This window comes from Oryza brachyantha, chromosome 12 (assembly GCF_000231095.2).
Source record: "Oryza brachyantha chromosome 12, ObraRS2, whole genome shotgun sequence".
NCBI classification, from domain to species: domain Eukaryota; kingdom Viridiplantae; phylum Streptophyta; class Magnoliopsida; order Poales; family Poaceae; genus Oryza; species Oryza brachyantha.
The window spans coordinates 6,095,707-6,112,807 of NC_023174.2; the positions used below are offsets into that span (position 1 = coordinate 6,095,707).

General features: G+C 46.6%; 1 protein-coding gene across 1 annotated transcript; it reads right to left on the reverse strand.

Moving 5' to 3' along the window:
- Positions 1-1,258: 1,258 nt before the first annotated feature.
- LOC102708857 (lysine-specific demethylase REF6-like) lies at positions 1,259-16,652 on the reverse strand. Its single transcript, XM_006664430.3, has 7 exons — positions 15,654-16,652; positions 6,993-7,071; positions 6,827-6,894; positions 6,118-6,268; positions 5,250-5,941; positions 4,022-4,642; positions 1,259-3,324 (listed from the first exon to the last, which is right to left on the reverse strand). Exons 1-7 carry the CDS (start codon positions 16,486-16,488, stop codon positions 1,691-1,693), a joined length of 4,080 nt encoding a protein of 1,359 aa, XP_006664493.2. The 5' UTR covers positions 16,489-16,652; the 3' UTR covers positions 1,259-1,690.
- Between the last annotated feature and the right edge of the window lie 449 nt (positions 16,653-17,101).

Consider the following 17,101-nt stretch of genomic DNA (forward strand, 5'->3'; position numbering starts at 1 on the left):
GTGATGTTTTTGGGGGAAAATTTTTGAAACTAAACCGGGCTTAAAAGCTGATCCATCCTTACTAGGGATTGAGATCAAAGGCATTTAGGTTGCGTTCGGTAGGAGGTGGGTTAGATATCCGGCATGAAAAACATAGTAATAAATTAGTATACGATTAATTAATTGTTAATTATTAAAAATATAAAATAGATTAATATGATTTTTAAAACAACTTTTCTATAGATTTTTTTGCAAAAAAAGTACACCGTTTAGCAGTTTGAAAAACGTGCACGTGAAAAAAGAGGGAATAAGTTAACTTGCGGGGGCTTGCCGAATATGGCCTTAGTAACACAAGTACCGCATGAAATTTAGGAGATGTTCACGTCAAATATTTTACCGGATGTTCGAATGACTTTTCGGATACGAATGAAAAAACAAATTTCACCAAAGATTCGATATAATATTTTTGGATAAAAATTTTTGGAAACTAAACAAGGCCGCCATAGACCCTCCATATTTTAATCCAATGGTCCAGATTTACTGATATAAGATGTGTAAAATAATATTTTTTCCACGGTAAGAATTTCACCTGTCAAAAGCTTTCTTGCAAGGCTTTGACCAAGAAATGGCACCCAAGATTCGTTTGAAAATTGATTCTGGTGGATCAAGATCCAGTGCAGTTGCTAGTATAACTGTAACTTATAAACTTATAAGGTCATGTTAAGTTCCTAAAAATTTTCGGGAGGACGATCACATCAACACGTACGATCACATTTAAAATATTAAATATAATCTAATTGCAAAACAAATTTTAGATTCTACCTGGAAATCGCGAGACAAATCTTGAGTCTAATTAATCCATCGTTAGTACATGTTGGTTACTGTAGCATTTATGGCTAATCATGTACTAATTAGGCTCAAAAAATCACCTCACGATTTCCTCCATAACTGTGTAATTAGTTTTAACGTTACATGTATATTTAATGCTTCATTTAGGTGTTCAAAGATTCGATGTAATGTTTTTGGAAAAAAAATTAGGACTAAACAAAGGCCTAAATAGTTGTACTAGCACCGTGCAATGAAGGGTCCAAATTAACACATCAATGTAGCAACAGTCAGTACAAACTCAAGCCACCTGTGATCTCACAGAGCAACTCATGTATACATGATCTATATCAAATAAGTTGGCAGCAGAGAGAAACTGAGTTCACAGAAAAAAAAAATGAAACAAGATCATCAACCAGAATTCTACATGGCATCGTAAGTTTTGAGAACAATCAGTTTCGTCGACTTAAAAACATTTTGCAGAACCAAAGACCAAATGCCAAAGTGCGCACAAAATTAAGTGACAGATAACTACTACATGCTGACATTTTATTTTAAAAATAAAAATGAAGGAACAGCTAGCAGCAGATTAACATGCTTCTTTAAAAGACACATAGTGACAGGAGGAACTTCCCGATTTTTCAGGATGAACAGAAGACCGATTGATACAATTGACTTGGGAGTAATCCTAGTCAACAAAAGGTCAGTCGGACCTAAAGCAATTGAAAAATTGGCTGTTATGCAGAGCCGGTAAACAATGAAATGAATTAGACCCCTAATGTGGGCTACTCCCACAATAAATGGAATCTGATGCAATTATTCAATTAGCATCCCCTTCAGATCATCGTCAGAGAAGAAACCTGTACTTGCGCACAGCGGTTAGAAGTTATGTACTTTTCTTTCTTCTCTTATCACAGGAATGGCCAGTCTTTCTCTTGTGGCGGCTGAAATCAGACACGAATCGAAATGTCTGACTGCAGCCAGGTTCCTGGCATTCGTAAGGTCTCACCCCAGTATGGACCCTCATGTGCTCTGTCCTCGCCCATGGCCACTTGAATGCTTTCTTGCACCCCTTCCACATACACTTGAGCGGCCTTTCATCCATGTGCACTTTGCGGTGCTGAAGCAAGTACTTGTGGCAGAAGAACTTCTTCTTGCATCCTTTTACAGGACAAATGTCGCGCTTATGCAGTAACAAGTCCTGCTGGGTACTGAAGCTCATGTCACATCCTTCTATATCGCATGCAAATTTGGCTACTCTATTTCCATTGCGCAAACCGTCACTAGTTTGACGTTTGCTGGTTTTTCTCTTGCTACTTTGCAATTTTCCTTTAGATTTTACTTTCATGTCTTCAGTTTTATCATCTGTAATTTTATCCTCACTATCTAGTGTCGCTTCATCTCCAACATCTACATCAAGCATATGGTCATCCTTGTTTTGATCCTCTTGATATTGTCTATTTATCTTCTCATTCTTTTGCTTCTTAGAACTTGATGTCTTGTTCATCTTCTGAAATTTATTATCTTCATTCAACAAATCATCGTTGGACTTGTACTTGTTGGATTTTCTCTTATTACCTTGCAATTTGCCTCCAGATTTTACTTTCAATGGATCAGGACTTTGTTGTCGAGTGTTATCTGAGTTGCCTATTGTGGAATCATCTCTGCTACCCGTGTTAAGCCAATAACTCACATCATCATCCTTGTCATACAGTTCACGGTAACTGCCTTTTTTTTTCTCATCCTTTCTCTTCTTAGAACTTGATTTCCTGGTCACGTTTTGCAAGTCATGTTGTTGATATTTCTGAGCGTTTGTTGCTTCCTCAATTTCATCTCCATCGCCATGTTTGTCTCGATCATCAGAGTTTTCAAGTTGGTCATGGATAACTTCAGAGCTTATCCCAAGTTCACTGTAATGCATATTAGCTTCATCAGAAGCAGTTGCTCTCTTCTTTTTTGCTTTAGATTTCTCAGCAGATCCCCCCTTCTTTCTTCTTGATGTTCTTTTTGATAGGCTTCTGTTGATTGTATTGCATCGTGTCGATGCCTCATCTTGTACTTTGCCGTGGGAAATAGCAGTGGACATTGCTTTGCTGTACACTATGCTACCATCCTGTTCTTCACGCTCACGAGCTAAAAGTGGATGAACTTGGTTTGACATCCAAACTTTCCCACACCACCACCCAGCCACCTTTTTCTTTGTTGAGCCTGACTTTTGTCCTTCATAATCTATCAGACTGTCTGGATTTTCTTGGCCAAATGCCTTATAAATGATGGAATTGTATGGTATCTGCTTGCTGTAAAGTGGTGATTTGCTTTGTTTGGCACTGTAATATATGTTGATACCCATTTTAACTGCCCAGTCACTGCCTGTGGGTTCAGCATCTTCATCCTGTAGAGCCAACTTAATCTTTCTGATCTCCTCTTCTGTTGCTTCTTTAAAAGTGATATCTTTCCAATCATGCTTGATACCAAGTTCGTCTGCTATGACTCTTGCTGCTGTCTCTGCTCTAGGGTACTCTGTAAACGCATTATAAATTACCAATGAAAAACAATCCCTTTCATTTTGCATGAACAGTTAAAAAAGTTAATCTGTTAATTCCAGCAAAAAGTTTTATCTACATTACTCAAAAGAATAGTAACAGCTATATATTTGAAATGTAACCCATGTCTTTTCCCCCTAAAAGTAAAGATATAAATGCACACATTCTGAACCGTAAAGGAGATCTAAACCTCACTGTCTCATTAGCTCACTGCAGTTTATACCACTGTAGTTGTAAATACATAATGTGTTTTTTTTTTGTTCTGCAAAGATCCAAAACAACACAAACCAACATACTTGCTGTAAATAACATTTCTTGATGTCATAATCACCAAGAATATACTCCGTATTTTATAGATGATGCCGCTGACTTTTTATCACACGTTTGAGCATTCGTCTTATTCAAAAATTGTCCAAATATGTGAAGAATGTAAGTTACAATTAAAATATGTTTAGTAATAAATCCAATGACAACAAAATAAATGATAATTACGTAATTTTTGAATAAGATGAATGGTCAAACATGTGTCTAAAACATCAATGGTGTCATATATTAAAATAACGAGGGAGTATACTACTAATCAGTCAGTTACACAAACATTAAAGGTGTTAATCATTGCTCAAATTCAGGGAATTCATAGGAGCTCTGTGAAAATTAGGGAACGGGTTAAATACCTGGATGGCACAAAAGCATTATATTAGCACCACCAATTTGTTGAAGCTGTGTCCATGTTTCCAAAGCATGTTCGAGACAAAACACATGCATTCTGCAAGAATCTTTATTGTACTTGAGCATGGTCAGAACATCTGGATCCACTGAAGCTTTAGCTGCTCTTACACAAGTATCTGAAGACGATTTTAGAACTGATGTAGTTATATCATCAACCAAATCAAGATACCCCGAATACGATGCTCCTGAATTTCCCAGGCAGATATCTGCATCTCTGATAGATTGACTATTATGTTTTACAAGTTTCATCAATGATGAGGCTCTTGCTTCACATTCCTCTTCTTGAAAGTGCGAATTTGTCTTTTGACGCTGAACTGTACTGGAATAGCTAGCTGACGAGATCTGAGTATTTGTGCTTTGGTTGAATAAATCATTTTTCTCACTACGTTTTGATATATCCTTAGTTGTTTCCTCATCAGAGTCAGACGAGTCATAAGCAGAAGCTAGAAGCCCAAGAGCGGATGGGCATCCATCAGTGTTGCTGCCATATAGTTGTCTACACCGGTCAGAGACATGGGCAGAACTTATGGCATGCTTCACATTATCATCTGTTCCAGAAGCTAAACCTGTAGAGATAAAACTTACAATGTAGCTTCCAAAGTATGAAGAAAGAAAACAGACTTCATTGTAAAAGAAAGCCAGTCCTTCATTTTACTTATTTTCTGTACTTGGTACTGGCACCTATGGGGACAAAGATTGTATTGATTGTTTTTGTTTAATAGAGGCATGTGATTTGAAAAAAAACATATAAACATATAAAAGTTCAGTCTTGAATTCCCTATAAAAAAGTAGTATGACAACTGGATGATGTTCTACAATTCAGAAAATGTTTACACTACAAGTAGTATACAAAATCAAATGATACTAAGCTATATTGGGTCAACTATTATGTAGGAAAAATAAAATCGCTTTAAAATAAGGGGCAAAAACAGACCTGGGTATTTTTACACAGCAAATCTAATGATTTTAAATGATAAATGAGAACACTTTGATTACCACTGCCACAACAAATGATACCAGGGTGATTTTAAACTCTAGTTGAACAAAAAGTGGAGAGGACTACAATTAGGATTCTCTCTCCAGATCATGGAACAATATCATAACTAGATCAATTCCAAGAAATGATAAGTGGCTACCAGAGAACAATCAGATACGGTGGTTATTCTTGCTAACCTGGTGGAGGACCAATATCATCATGACTTTGGTTTATCCAGTTTGAGGTATCATGAGATGCAATTTCTCCATGTTTTGCACTAGATGAGATGCACTCTCTAGACATGATAAACTGTACTGCTGCTTCTTTAGGCTGAATGATGGCTACACATGCAAAGCTTAATATTCCACACTGAACACATGGCAACCGCCCTTGATCTAAGATACCACCTGCTGAATGTGATCTTGCTTCATCCATCCCTCTACTCTGAATATCTGAGTTAGATAAGCACAAAGTAGCAACGTCCTGTGTGCCATTTTTTGTTTCATAAAGCTTTCTACTGCTACAGGCCATAAGATTGGGTTCACAATCATATAGGGACCCACTCATGTCCTGAGCATCTGTAATCTTGTCTACAGCAACATGATCAACAGCAATATTTTCCACTCCTTGCTCGCTAATACTGCAGGGACCGGTTGTAAATCTTTGTTTAACAGTAACTTCAGATTCCACTGTCAGAGGAAAGGATGGAATGGGGAAAGCAATATTCGGAACAATTATACAAGAACTCTTATCCAGAAGGAGGCTAAGCAAATTGTTGTTTTCAGTTACACTTCCAACAAAATTTTCCTTGACCATTATATCACTTTCATTCTTATTCTTGTCCCTTAAACGTGAGCTTCTTGGCACAGAATGGAAATTTTTAGGTTCCCTGTAAAAGAATGCTCAGAATAAATTCAACTCCATTATTCTGATAAGGCCTCCATCATAGATCATTTGAATCCAAACGAGATATCTAGTTATTTTAGTGTATAAAATAAAGATATAAAGGCAATGTAGTGCAGTATTCTAATCTAAGGATATGCATCATATTTTACTGCAGCATACCTTGGACGCAATGAGAGTGCTAGCTCATAAAGCAGCTGATAATGAGACACCATTGGACCACAATTAGTTGAAGCCCTCCGGATTGCAGCTTCTTTAGCCACTTGTAACCAATGGGGAGTTGCAATATTTGATGCTTCACCACAATTAAATCCTGCACAAGTGAAAAAATAAATAAAATGTTTTATTTATAGGGATCGAGATCCTTCACAAGATCGAGTAACCATAACTGTTTAAAGAACATGGAGAAAATGGTAAACTCTCAGGCATATAACAGCCATTTTGTGCATAGAATCTAATGAGCACATGGAACCGCATGTCTCTATCCACCGATCATTCAACACTTCTTTTCAACAATTTAGAGAAATGATTTTGAATTTGATGTGCAGGCAGAAAAATGGTTTCATATATTTCTATTTAATATACATACCATGTTAATTAATCAGGTTTGAGTGACGAAAAAGCTTAAAAGCCTAATTCAGTCTCAATAGGTCTGTAATTTAATCAAAGCAACTTCTATGAGATCAATCAACTTGCATCGATAATATTAATGCACCACACCCTGTTCAATAAATCAAATTTGCAGCCTTAAACCCTTAATTGTAGAATAGTAAGTTGAAGAAGTGAACCAAACTACTCATAGATAACTTCTCCGAGGGAGATAATATGTTCCAGTGCACATTCTACGTTATGGGCATGACAGATGGCCTACCATGGCTAAAGCCTGAATGATAAGCTCCAGGGAATGTTATAACAAATTCTCCAGCTTTTTGAACCAACCTGCTTTGGAGAAGTATCTATCAATCATTATACTTGATACTCAAAATAATGGCAATGAGAAAATATCCTAAACACGTGAATTAAGAAATGTGGTATACCTGCAGCAGGGAACACCAGCAGAAAGAAGCACCTCAGGGGATAAGACAGTTGTCTTCTCATTTAACGTTTGAAAGGCCACTGCAAATGATATGACATGAGTAACCCATTAGAACAATTGATCATCAGAAGCAATTCTTACTTAGTATTCAACATTACAAATTCTGCAACTATGTGCTTAGCACTGAGTTATAATAATCTAAACCACACAAGCTGGTCCAATTTAGGAATTTTTCAAAATGTCATTACTTATAACTGAAATATTTTCCTCTTCAAAAAGTTGTGTTCCATACATTGCAAATAGAAACTTTTTGCAAACTAACCACTTATTTAAAACGGACTTTGACCAAATATTAAAGAATAAATGCCTTATGTTTATCAAAATGATGGACTTTAGCATTTAAAATGCAAGATGTCAGTTTTAGCACAGCAGGTTCCGAGACCTGCACAAGGCAGTCAATTGACATGGCAAAAGCTTAGGTACTACGATTATAAATTTAAAGAATAACAAGATAAATCGTAATTCTAGGGTTGACATTGGCATGCCAAGATGTTTTCCTATCACTTCACTGACGTGCGGACAAAAGTGACACATTGACATAAGTTCAGGGATACTACTTTATAAATTGAAGTCTAGGAGCCTATATGATTCCCCACAAATAAAAGGAACATATATGGTAAAATTGGACAAGTTGATGGACATTTGGTGCAAATTGCTTGAAAAAAAAAATACAAAACCAGTGTAGTGATAAGCACCGCATATTAGGATATTACAAACTAGAAGAGCACTCTACTCCCACAAGTTTTTGATAATCACAAGTGGTCATTTAGATATTGGGATGTCCCAGAATTATTTACTACTAGTATAATATATTGCCACATTATAAGAAATTTACATTGTATAACCTAAAAAACAATTTGATGCAAATTTCTTGCCTCAGATGCCATGTTAGTTCAACCCTACTAGTATATCCCAAGTTTATGTTTTATTAATCTCCATGTCCAGGTTCATCCAGATTTGAGAATCATATCAACTAACCCAAGCTTTAGAATGTATGTCTCCTGCTCATGATCCAATTATGAACTGTGATCTTCTCAAGGTTCCAATTATTTTCCATTGGTCAGCTGTTACTAGCTTTAGAATGTATGCCTTAATGTTACTCCCTTCACCACCTAGCACTATAACAAGTGATGATTAAGAACCCACTGCATCCTCATCTCCATCTCGTTTTTATTAGCACAAATACATATGGCATATCCTAACCATGGCATGGTGAAACAAAGAACATTACCTCCTGATCAACACATAAGGCATTCACTAATCCAATGCAGAATTAAAAGTGGTACATAAATTGTCAGACCAGAGGTTTGGAATGTCTGTTACTATACGAAAAGATAACTAAGTTAGCATTCATAAAAATGAAAATGCTTCATCCATCCAGGCGAGAAGGTCTCACCAGAGAGTGAGATAGGTCTCTTCTGCCACCTTGATCATACTATTTATGCATTGTGTTGGTGTGTGGCCCAAGGCCCATGTATATATACCCTCTACCCTTCTAGGGTTAATCTAATCACAATTTCCAACATGATATCAGAGCCAGAGGTCTCGAGTTCGAGTCCTGGCTGGCGCGCAATTAAATAAAATAATTGCAGTGCTCACTCCAATATTCCACGCTTGAGACTTGAGGGGGTCTCGCGTGAGGGGAAGTGTTGGAGTGTATAAAGTGAATTGCTCGCCTTTCCGCTGTGGCCCTCCTTCCTCCGCCTCCGACCGCCCCCGTCACCTTGCCCTTCCCCTACGCCGGCCTGGACATGCCGCCGGAGTTCCTCCCCTCTGCTCCTCTGCAGCGGCCGGACGGTCCGGGCTCAGGGGCTGGACGGTCCGGCCCGACCTCTCTGTCTGGCCGAGACACCCGGCCGAACGGTTGGCCGGACAGGGCTGGACGGTCCTCCCCTGACAGGACCGCCACGGCGGATGCTACCCTAGCCGCTGCTCTCCTTGCGGCGAAAACCGAGGCGCTGGCAGCTCAGGAGCGAGTCCATGCCTCCGTTCTCGCCTGGGAGAGGGAGCGGACTGCAGCGGAGGCTCTCGTTCGTTGGGTCGCCGAGGCGGAGCAGTACCTACTCCTCTCCGCCGGTCCGCCACCCGTCACCGACACCGCTACCTCTCCTTCCCGTCCACATCCGTCTGAGCCTCCGTCCGGTGGTTCAGGTCCCCGACTCACCGCGGGGGACCCGATGGTCACCCAGCTCCACCTCCAGGCTGTCGGGGTACAGAACATCCGGGCCCTGGTTCCCGTCGTCCTCGACACTTCGTCCACCTCCTACGGCCGTTGGCGGGACCAGGTCCTCGCTCTCTGCCGCTACGCCCTCGACGATCACATCCTCGCCGATACTCCTGCTCAGACCCTGGACGGGCTTTGGCTGCACCTCGACAGCATCGTCGTCTCCTGGATCTTTGGGACCATCTCCCTCGATCTCCAGGACGTCGTGCGGACTCCCGGCAGCACCACACGCCAGGCCTGGCTGGCCCTCGAGGGCTAGTTCCTAGGCAACACCGAGGCCCGTGCTCTTCAGCTTGACGCATAGTTCCGCACCTTCGTGCAGGGGGACCTCTCTGTTGGCGAGTACTGCCGAAAGATGAAGGGTATGGCGGATGCTCTTCATGACGTCGGCTGCCCGGTGAGTGACCGGATCTTGGTGCTCCATGTCCTGCGGGGTCTCAGCAGCCACTACAACCTTCTCCGGACGTGGCTACCTCGGCAGCGGCCTTTCCCCTCTTTCCTGCATGTTTGCAACGACCTCTGCCTCGACGAGATCACTCGGGGCCTCTCGCCGAGCTCCTCGTCAACCTCCACCGCTCTTGTGACGGCTCCACCAGCCTCCTTAGCCTCGCCTGCCACTTCTCTCCTTGGCGCTCCTCCCCCCGGGCCAAGCGGGGTGGGGGCGGTCGTTCTGGGCGTCGTCGCCAGAATGGGAAGGGTGGTGGTGGCTCTAGTGGCAGTGGTGGGGGTGGGGGTTCTGGTGAGTGACCGGATCTTGGTGCTCCATGTCCTGCGGGGTCTCAGCAGCCACTACGACCTTCTTCGGACCTGGCTACCTCGGCAGCGGCCTTTCCCCTCTTTCCTGCACGTTCGCGACGACCTCTGCCTCGACGAGATCACTCGGGGCCTCTCGTCAGGCTCCTCGTCCACCTCCACCGCTCTTGTGACGGCTCCACTGGCCTCCTCAGCCCCGCCTGCCACTTCTCTCCTTGGCGCTCCTCCCCCCGGGCCAAGCGGGGTGGGGGCGGTCGTTCCGAGCGTCGTCGCGAGAATGGGAAGGGTGGTGGTGGCTCTGGTGGCGACGATGGGGGTGGGGGTGGGGGTTCGGGTAGGGGCGGTCGTGCTCCTCCCGCGGCGACCGGCTCCTGGTGCTCCCTGGCCATCCTTCAGCAACCCATGGTCAGGGCGCATCTCGATGTGGCCATTCCAGACTCCGGGACGCGGGGCTCGGCCTCAACACCAGCCCATGGCCATGTTCGCTGGCCCTGCTCCCCTGGTGTCCTTCAGCACCATGCAGCTCACGCCACCAGTCAGCGCGGAGTGGATCGCCGACTCGGGCGCCTCATATCACACCACACCTGATGCTAGTATACTTTCTTCCGTCCACCCTCCTCACCCTTCCTGCCCTTCTGCCATCATGGTTGGCAATGGTTCTTGCCTTCCTGTCACCTCTTTGGGCTCAGTTCCTGGTTCCTTTCACCTTCCCAATGTTCTTGTTGCTCCCCAGATGGTTCACAGCCTTCTTTCTATTCGCAAGTTTACCGCTGACAATTCCTGTTCTGTTGAATTTGACTCTTCGGGTCTTACTGTAAAGGATTTGGCTTCCCAGCGTCCACTCCTCCGATGTGATAGCCAGGGACCTCTTTACACCCTCCGTCTTCCTGCTTCCGCTGCTCCTCCATTGACTCCACCTTCGTCTGCTGCCTTGGTCTCTACCACTTCTTCCACTACTTGGCACCGCCGGCTCGGTCATCCCGGCCGCGACGTTTTGGCTCGTCTCAGTCGTAGTGCAGATCTTACTTGTACTAGGGGAACTGATGGGCATTTTTGTCATGCGTGCCAGTTAAGCCGTCATGTTAGACTTCCTTTTTCTTCCTCTTCTTCGCATGCGAGTCGTGCTTTTGATCTCATTCACTGTGATCTATGGACTTCTCCTGTCATCAGTCTTTCTGGCTTTAAATATTATCTGGTGATTGTTGATGATTTCTCCCACTACTCATGGACGTTCCCACTGCGTGCGAAGTCTAACACGTTCTCCACCCTTCTCCACTTCTTCGCCTGGGTCACTACTCAGTTCGGTCTCACCATCAAAGCCGTCCAGTGTGATAATGGTCGCGAGTTCGACAATAGTGCCTCTCGTGCCTTCTACCTCTCCCGTGGCGTTCACCTGCGCATGTCTTGCCCGTACACATCCCCTCAAAACGGCAAGGCTGAGCGGATGATCCGCACCACGAACGATGTGGTGCGCACCCTCCTTCTCCAGGCCTCCCTTCCTGCCCGCTTCTGGGCCGAGGGGCTTCACACTGCCACATACCTCCTCAATCGCCTTCCCTCCACTGCCTCCCCAGCTCCCACCCCACACCAAGCCCTTTTCGGCACCCCACCTCAGTACAATCACCTCCGTGTCTTCGGGTGCGCCTGCTACCCTAACACCTCTGCCACCGCTCCTCACAAGTTGGCGCCCCGTTCAACTCGGTGCGTGTTTCTTGGCTACTCCCCAGACCACAAGGGGTACCGCTGTTTCGACCTCACCTCTCGCCGAGTCCTTATCTCCCGGCATGTCGTGTTTGATGAGTCGGATTTCCCCTACTCCACCTCCACCACTCCCTCTCATGATCCTGCCCTAGAGTCCGTGTTTCCGCCTGACCCGGTGGTCCAGCCACCTGCCTCTATGTACCCCCTACCTGCAGGCTCCCGATTCCACCGACTTCGCCTACGGTCATCTCTGCTGCACCATGCGCAGCCCCGGCGTCTTCCCCCACGCCACGCGCGGCCTCGAAGCCCTCCACCGCACCACGCGCGGCCCCGGAGCCTTCCACCACGCCACGCGCGGCCCCGGCGCCCTCCCCCGCGCCACGCGCGGCCCTGGAGCTCGTTTACCGGCGCCGGTCGGCACCGACCCCGATGTCGGCCTCTCCTCCTCCGCGACCGGACAGTCCGGAAAGTCCGGACCCAAGGGTCGGATGGTCCGGCTCTGGCCCTCTGTCTGGCAGCGAGTTTCGACCGGACGGTCCAGACCCGGGGGCCGGACAGTCCGGCCCCGACCCTCTGCCTGACCGTGCGGTCCGGTCGGCCTGTCCGGACCCAGGGATCGGACAGTCCGGCCCAGCGACTCGGGGTCGTCCTGACCCTGTCGTTTACCATCCGCCTATCCTCCATCGGGATCCTGGCCACACCCATCCCATGGTGACACGACGGGCGGCGGGTGTTCTCCGCCCAAAGGTCCTCTCTGCCGCTGCTGCCGAGCCGGGGATATCCCCAATTCCCTCCTCGGTGCGCAATGCCCTCGCTGATCCCCACTGGCGTCAGGCGATGGAAGAGGAGTTCGCGACCCTTCTTGCCAACCAGACGTGGGACTTTGTACCACGTCCGTCTGGTTGCAACGTGGTCACGGGCAAGTGGATCTAGACGCATAAGCGTCGTGCTGATGGCTCATTGAACCGTTACAAGGCTCGTTGGGTTCTTCGGGGTTTTACTCAGCGAACTGGGGTGGACTATGATGAGACTTTCAGCCCGATGGTGAAGCCTGCCATAGTCCGTGCAGTTCTCTCGCTTGCTCTCTCTCGCTCATGGCCCGTGCATCAGTTGGATGTCAATAGTGCGTTCCTCCATGACACCTTATCTGAGACAGTCTACTGCAGCCAGCCAGTCGGGTTTGTTGATTCGAGTCGTCCTGACATGGTCTGCCGCCTCAACAAGTCCCTCTATGGACTGAACAGGCTCCGCGGGCTTGATACTCTCGGTTTGCCACGTTCTTGGTCTCCCTGAGGTTCACTGAGTGCAAGTCGGATACCTCCCTGTTTGTCTACTATCGTGGCACTGACACTACTTATCTGCTGCTGTATGTCGATGACATCATCCTTGCAACGTCTGGTCAGCCCTTGCTTCAGCGCATCATCCAGTCCCTACAGCAGGAGTTTGCCATGAAGGATCTGGGTGTGCTCCACCACTTCCTAGGTGTCTATGTCGAGCCTCGTCCTTCTGGACTCTTTCTTCACCAGCGCCAGTATGCTCTTGACATTCTGGAGCGGGCCGGGATGACTGATTGCAAGCCGTGTTCCACTCCGGTCGACACTCAGGCGAAGCTTTCTACCGACTTGAGAGATCTTGTTGCTGACCCGACTGCCTACCGGAGCCTTGCTGGGGCCTTGCAGTACCTCACCTTTACCAGGCCAGACATCACCTATGCCATCCAGCAGGTCTGCCTCCATATGCATGATCCTCGCGAGTCCCACCTCGCTGCTTTGAAGCGACTTCTCCACTATGTTCGTGGCACGGCTGACTACGGTCTGGTCCTTCACCGGTCCCCTTCCGCTGAGCTTGTCGTCTACACTAACGCCGACTGGGCTGGCTGTCCGGACACTCGTCGCTCCACCTCCGGCTACGCCGCCTTCCTCGGCGGCAACCTTGTCTCCTGGTCGTCCAAGCGCCAGCCGGTTGTTTCCCGCTCCAGTGCTGAGGCAGGGTACCGTGCCATTGCCAACGGCGTGGCTAAGGCGTCGTGGCTCCGACAACTCTTGGCGGAGCTCCACAGTCCGCTCGCCAAGAGCACTCTGGTCTACTGCGACAACGTCAGCGCCGTCTAGCTCTCCACCAACCCGGTTCAGCATCAGCGGACAAAGCATGTGGAGATCGACCTACACTTCGTCGGCGACCGCGTTGCTGTCGGTGACGTTCGGGTTCTCCATGTACCGACTACCTCCCAGTTTGCTGACATCTTCACCAAGGGTTTGCCCTCCTCGACTTTCTCGGAGTTCCGTTCCAGTCTCAACGTCACCAGTGGCTAGATGTGACTGCAGGGGGTGTGTGCTCTTGTGTGTTCTTTCTTTCTTGTCCAGTCTCGAACTCCGCTGCGCCGATACATTCAGACTGTAGGGGGGGTGTTGGTGTGTGGCCCAAGGCCCATGAGGCCCATGTATATATACCCTCTACCCTTCTAGGGTTAATCTAATCTAATCACAATTTCCAACACATTGAATGCAGAATATCCAAAAAGAATAAGCCTACAACAATTACTTCCATTCAATGCCCCTATGTTTTTCGCGCTACTCTGATCTGGTACCTGTATGTGTTGTTTTTAGGATCTTGAGGGTGCCCCAAGACCTTGACAATTGGATATATTTAGATGGTTCCCAACCTTTACAAGGAACATTAACCAGAAATTATGAACTCACATCTCAAGTAAACAAATTGTGGAAGTAAATTCATATCTACATAGTCAAACACAAAAAAATCAACCACAAATTATTTACAAATCATTGCAACTGACAAGGGATATATTACAGAAACTAGGCAGAAGAGAAGCACTGCTGGCATCACAAAGCTAGAGTAGTACAACAACAGGTATGTTAGAGTAGCTCCCGATTGACTGATGTGGCATGGCAACATGACAACATAATTGTAAGTCAAAAGATGTCAGTTACATAGGCCTACAATAATGACTTATAAAAGATATTAGTGGTCTGTTACAAATATCTTTGGGACTTTTGGGGACATACAGAACAGGAGGTGAATGCTCACTTGAATACGAGGATATTTGATATACATCATCATGGAAGATTTAGTTGCAATATTCATGTTGTGGGCATCCTTAATTAATCTTGCCCCTTACAATCAAGTAAACGAAAATAAAGAAGAATCTTTGATAGACATCTTACTCAGTAATATCACATGGAGGGATTACTATGGATCTGGATAGTCATAGAGATCCTTTACATGTAATTCTAGTTTCATGTTTGCATGTCTTTGGAGTCCAAACCATAGTAGGATTAGTTGTCAAGCCAATCTAAATCTTATAAGTACACATATACATACAAACCTTTTCAAGAAAGACCCCTAGCATTATGATTTCTAAGGGTTTTCCCCCAAATAACAGGCCATTGCGTCAGATACATTGCTAAACCAGATTGATGCAACACTTCTATTGCTGCATGGATTTGTTCCTCAGTTTTCGCGGATGGGCGAACTAACCACATAAAACACAGCATAATCGCTACTGTTTCCGGTGAATTGCAACTATTAGCTATCCCTGTGATCCCTGTGATTTCTATTTGCCTACAATCAGTCAGACTAACAAAGGACAAAACATTTAGGTCAACAGCTTCATCAATAACCAAAAGAGCTTACTGATGATGCTCATAGTTCTCTCTCAAGGGCAACGATTTACAAGCTACTGCAGTTGCATAACGGCTCACCTCAGGTTAGTTGACACACTAACAACCATATTTTTTTTCAAAAAAGGAAAGAAATTCCCATTTCGGTAAAATTTGGCAATGGCGTGTAAAGACTCGCTGACGAAAAGGTTTTGACTCTTACCCGTCAAAAAGGAAAAGGTTTTGACTTTTTTTTCCGGCAAGAAACTGAAGAACAGTAAAAAGCAGGAAGAGGAGGGACGCTCACTGATGGCGTTGAGGTCGTCGGCGTAGCCGTGCACGCGCACCGTCTCCTCGAAGGCGAGCATGGCGTCGCGGGGGACGCCGTACCAGGTCTTGGACTTGCCGAAGTGGAGGAAGTTGAGGCTGTGCAACTCGTGGTCCTCCACGTGCCAGGCGAACCAGCTGTAGAGCATGGCCACGTACAGCATCGGCGACGTGACGCCCGCCACGTCGCGGGCCATGGCGCGGAGCAGCGAGCCCCGGGCGCGCGGCGCCACCCGCATGTTCCACTCGGTCTCCCCGACGTCGCCCGGCGCCGCCGCGGCCGCATTGCCCAGCTCGTCCGGCGAGGCGAAGCCGGAGCCGGGCATGTCGTTGCCGTACTCGACGCTGAAGGGCCTGGAGGCGCAGGCGGCCCAGAAGAGGGCCTCGAGCTGGAGGTGGGTAGGGTTCTTGGGCGGCGCGGCGTGCCTCGGGGGCTCGAACTCGGCCGCCTTGGCGCGGAACGCCTCGAGGGTGTACCGCTCCCCGCTCTCCCAGACCCGGCGGCTGGCGGCGCGTCGGCTCCTGGTGGAGAGGCCCACCTGCTGGAGCCGCGTGGGGAAGGTGGGCGCCGCGTCCCCCGCATTGGAGGCGGCGAAGGAGGCCTCGAGGCGGCGGAAGGTGTCCTCCTCGGGCGGCCGCGGGAGCGGGGGCACGATCTTGCAGATGCCGTAGCGGCAGGCCTCGGGCTCGATCCTGAGGATGTAGGCAATGGGGTCGGCGAACTCCGCGAGCGTGGGGTGGTACTCCGGCGCCACGGGCAGCGCCCGCAGCCACTCCGGCGGGTCCACGGCCGGCGGCGGCGGCTGCAGCGACATGGCGGCGAGGTGGGGGGCGAGGGGGGTTTTCCTCAGGGTGGGATTCGCATTTGGGAGGAGGCGATTTGGGGGAAATTGGCTTCCTTCCGCTGCTAGTGAGTAGTAGCAGCAGCTGCAGCAGCTGGGGTGCTTGCTGCTGCTGCCGCCGCTTGCTGCTGCTTTGGGGGTAGCGAGAGAGAGAGAGTGGAGAGAGGAGAGAGAAATGGTGGGGAAGACGAGGTGATGGGGATTTTGTTGTTTTTGCTGCTGTTTTTTTTTTCTTTCTGCTCTTTTGTTTTGTTTTTTCTTTTCTTTTCTCTGCAAACGGTGGTAGAAATGGAATCTGTTATTATTTGTCCAGTTTGGAAACTATATATATTCCAACAAAATGAGATCCGGGTTTGTACTGTGGTTGCTCACTTGTTTTGGAATGATTTTCTTCAACCAAAAATTATGAGAGATTCACTCCATCCAATAAGACTCCAACTCTCATCTTTTCGCTTTTGTTTATGTTTATAAGTTATAATTTGAATTTTCAATCTTGAATTTAGAGTTTTTCATGTGTAGGTTATTTTCGAACCTTGGTTTTTATATTACTAAAAACATGTATATAAAAGTTTTATTTATAAATTAT

Coding starts and splice junctions, on each gene's coding strand:
- LOC102708857 (XM_006664430.3), bottom strand. CDS start 16,488: ATGTCGCTGCAGCCGCCGCCGCCGGCCGTGGACCCGCCGGAGTGGCTG. Junction 7,072..15,653: donor CGACGACCTCAACGCCATCA/GTGAGCGTCCCT, acceptor TATCATTTGCAG/TGGCCTTTCAAACGTTAAAT. Junction 6,895..6,992: donor GCTGGTGTTCCCTGCTGCAG/GTATACCACATT, acceptor TCTCCAAAGCAG/GTTGGTTCAAAAAGCTGGAG.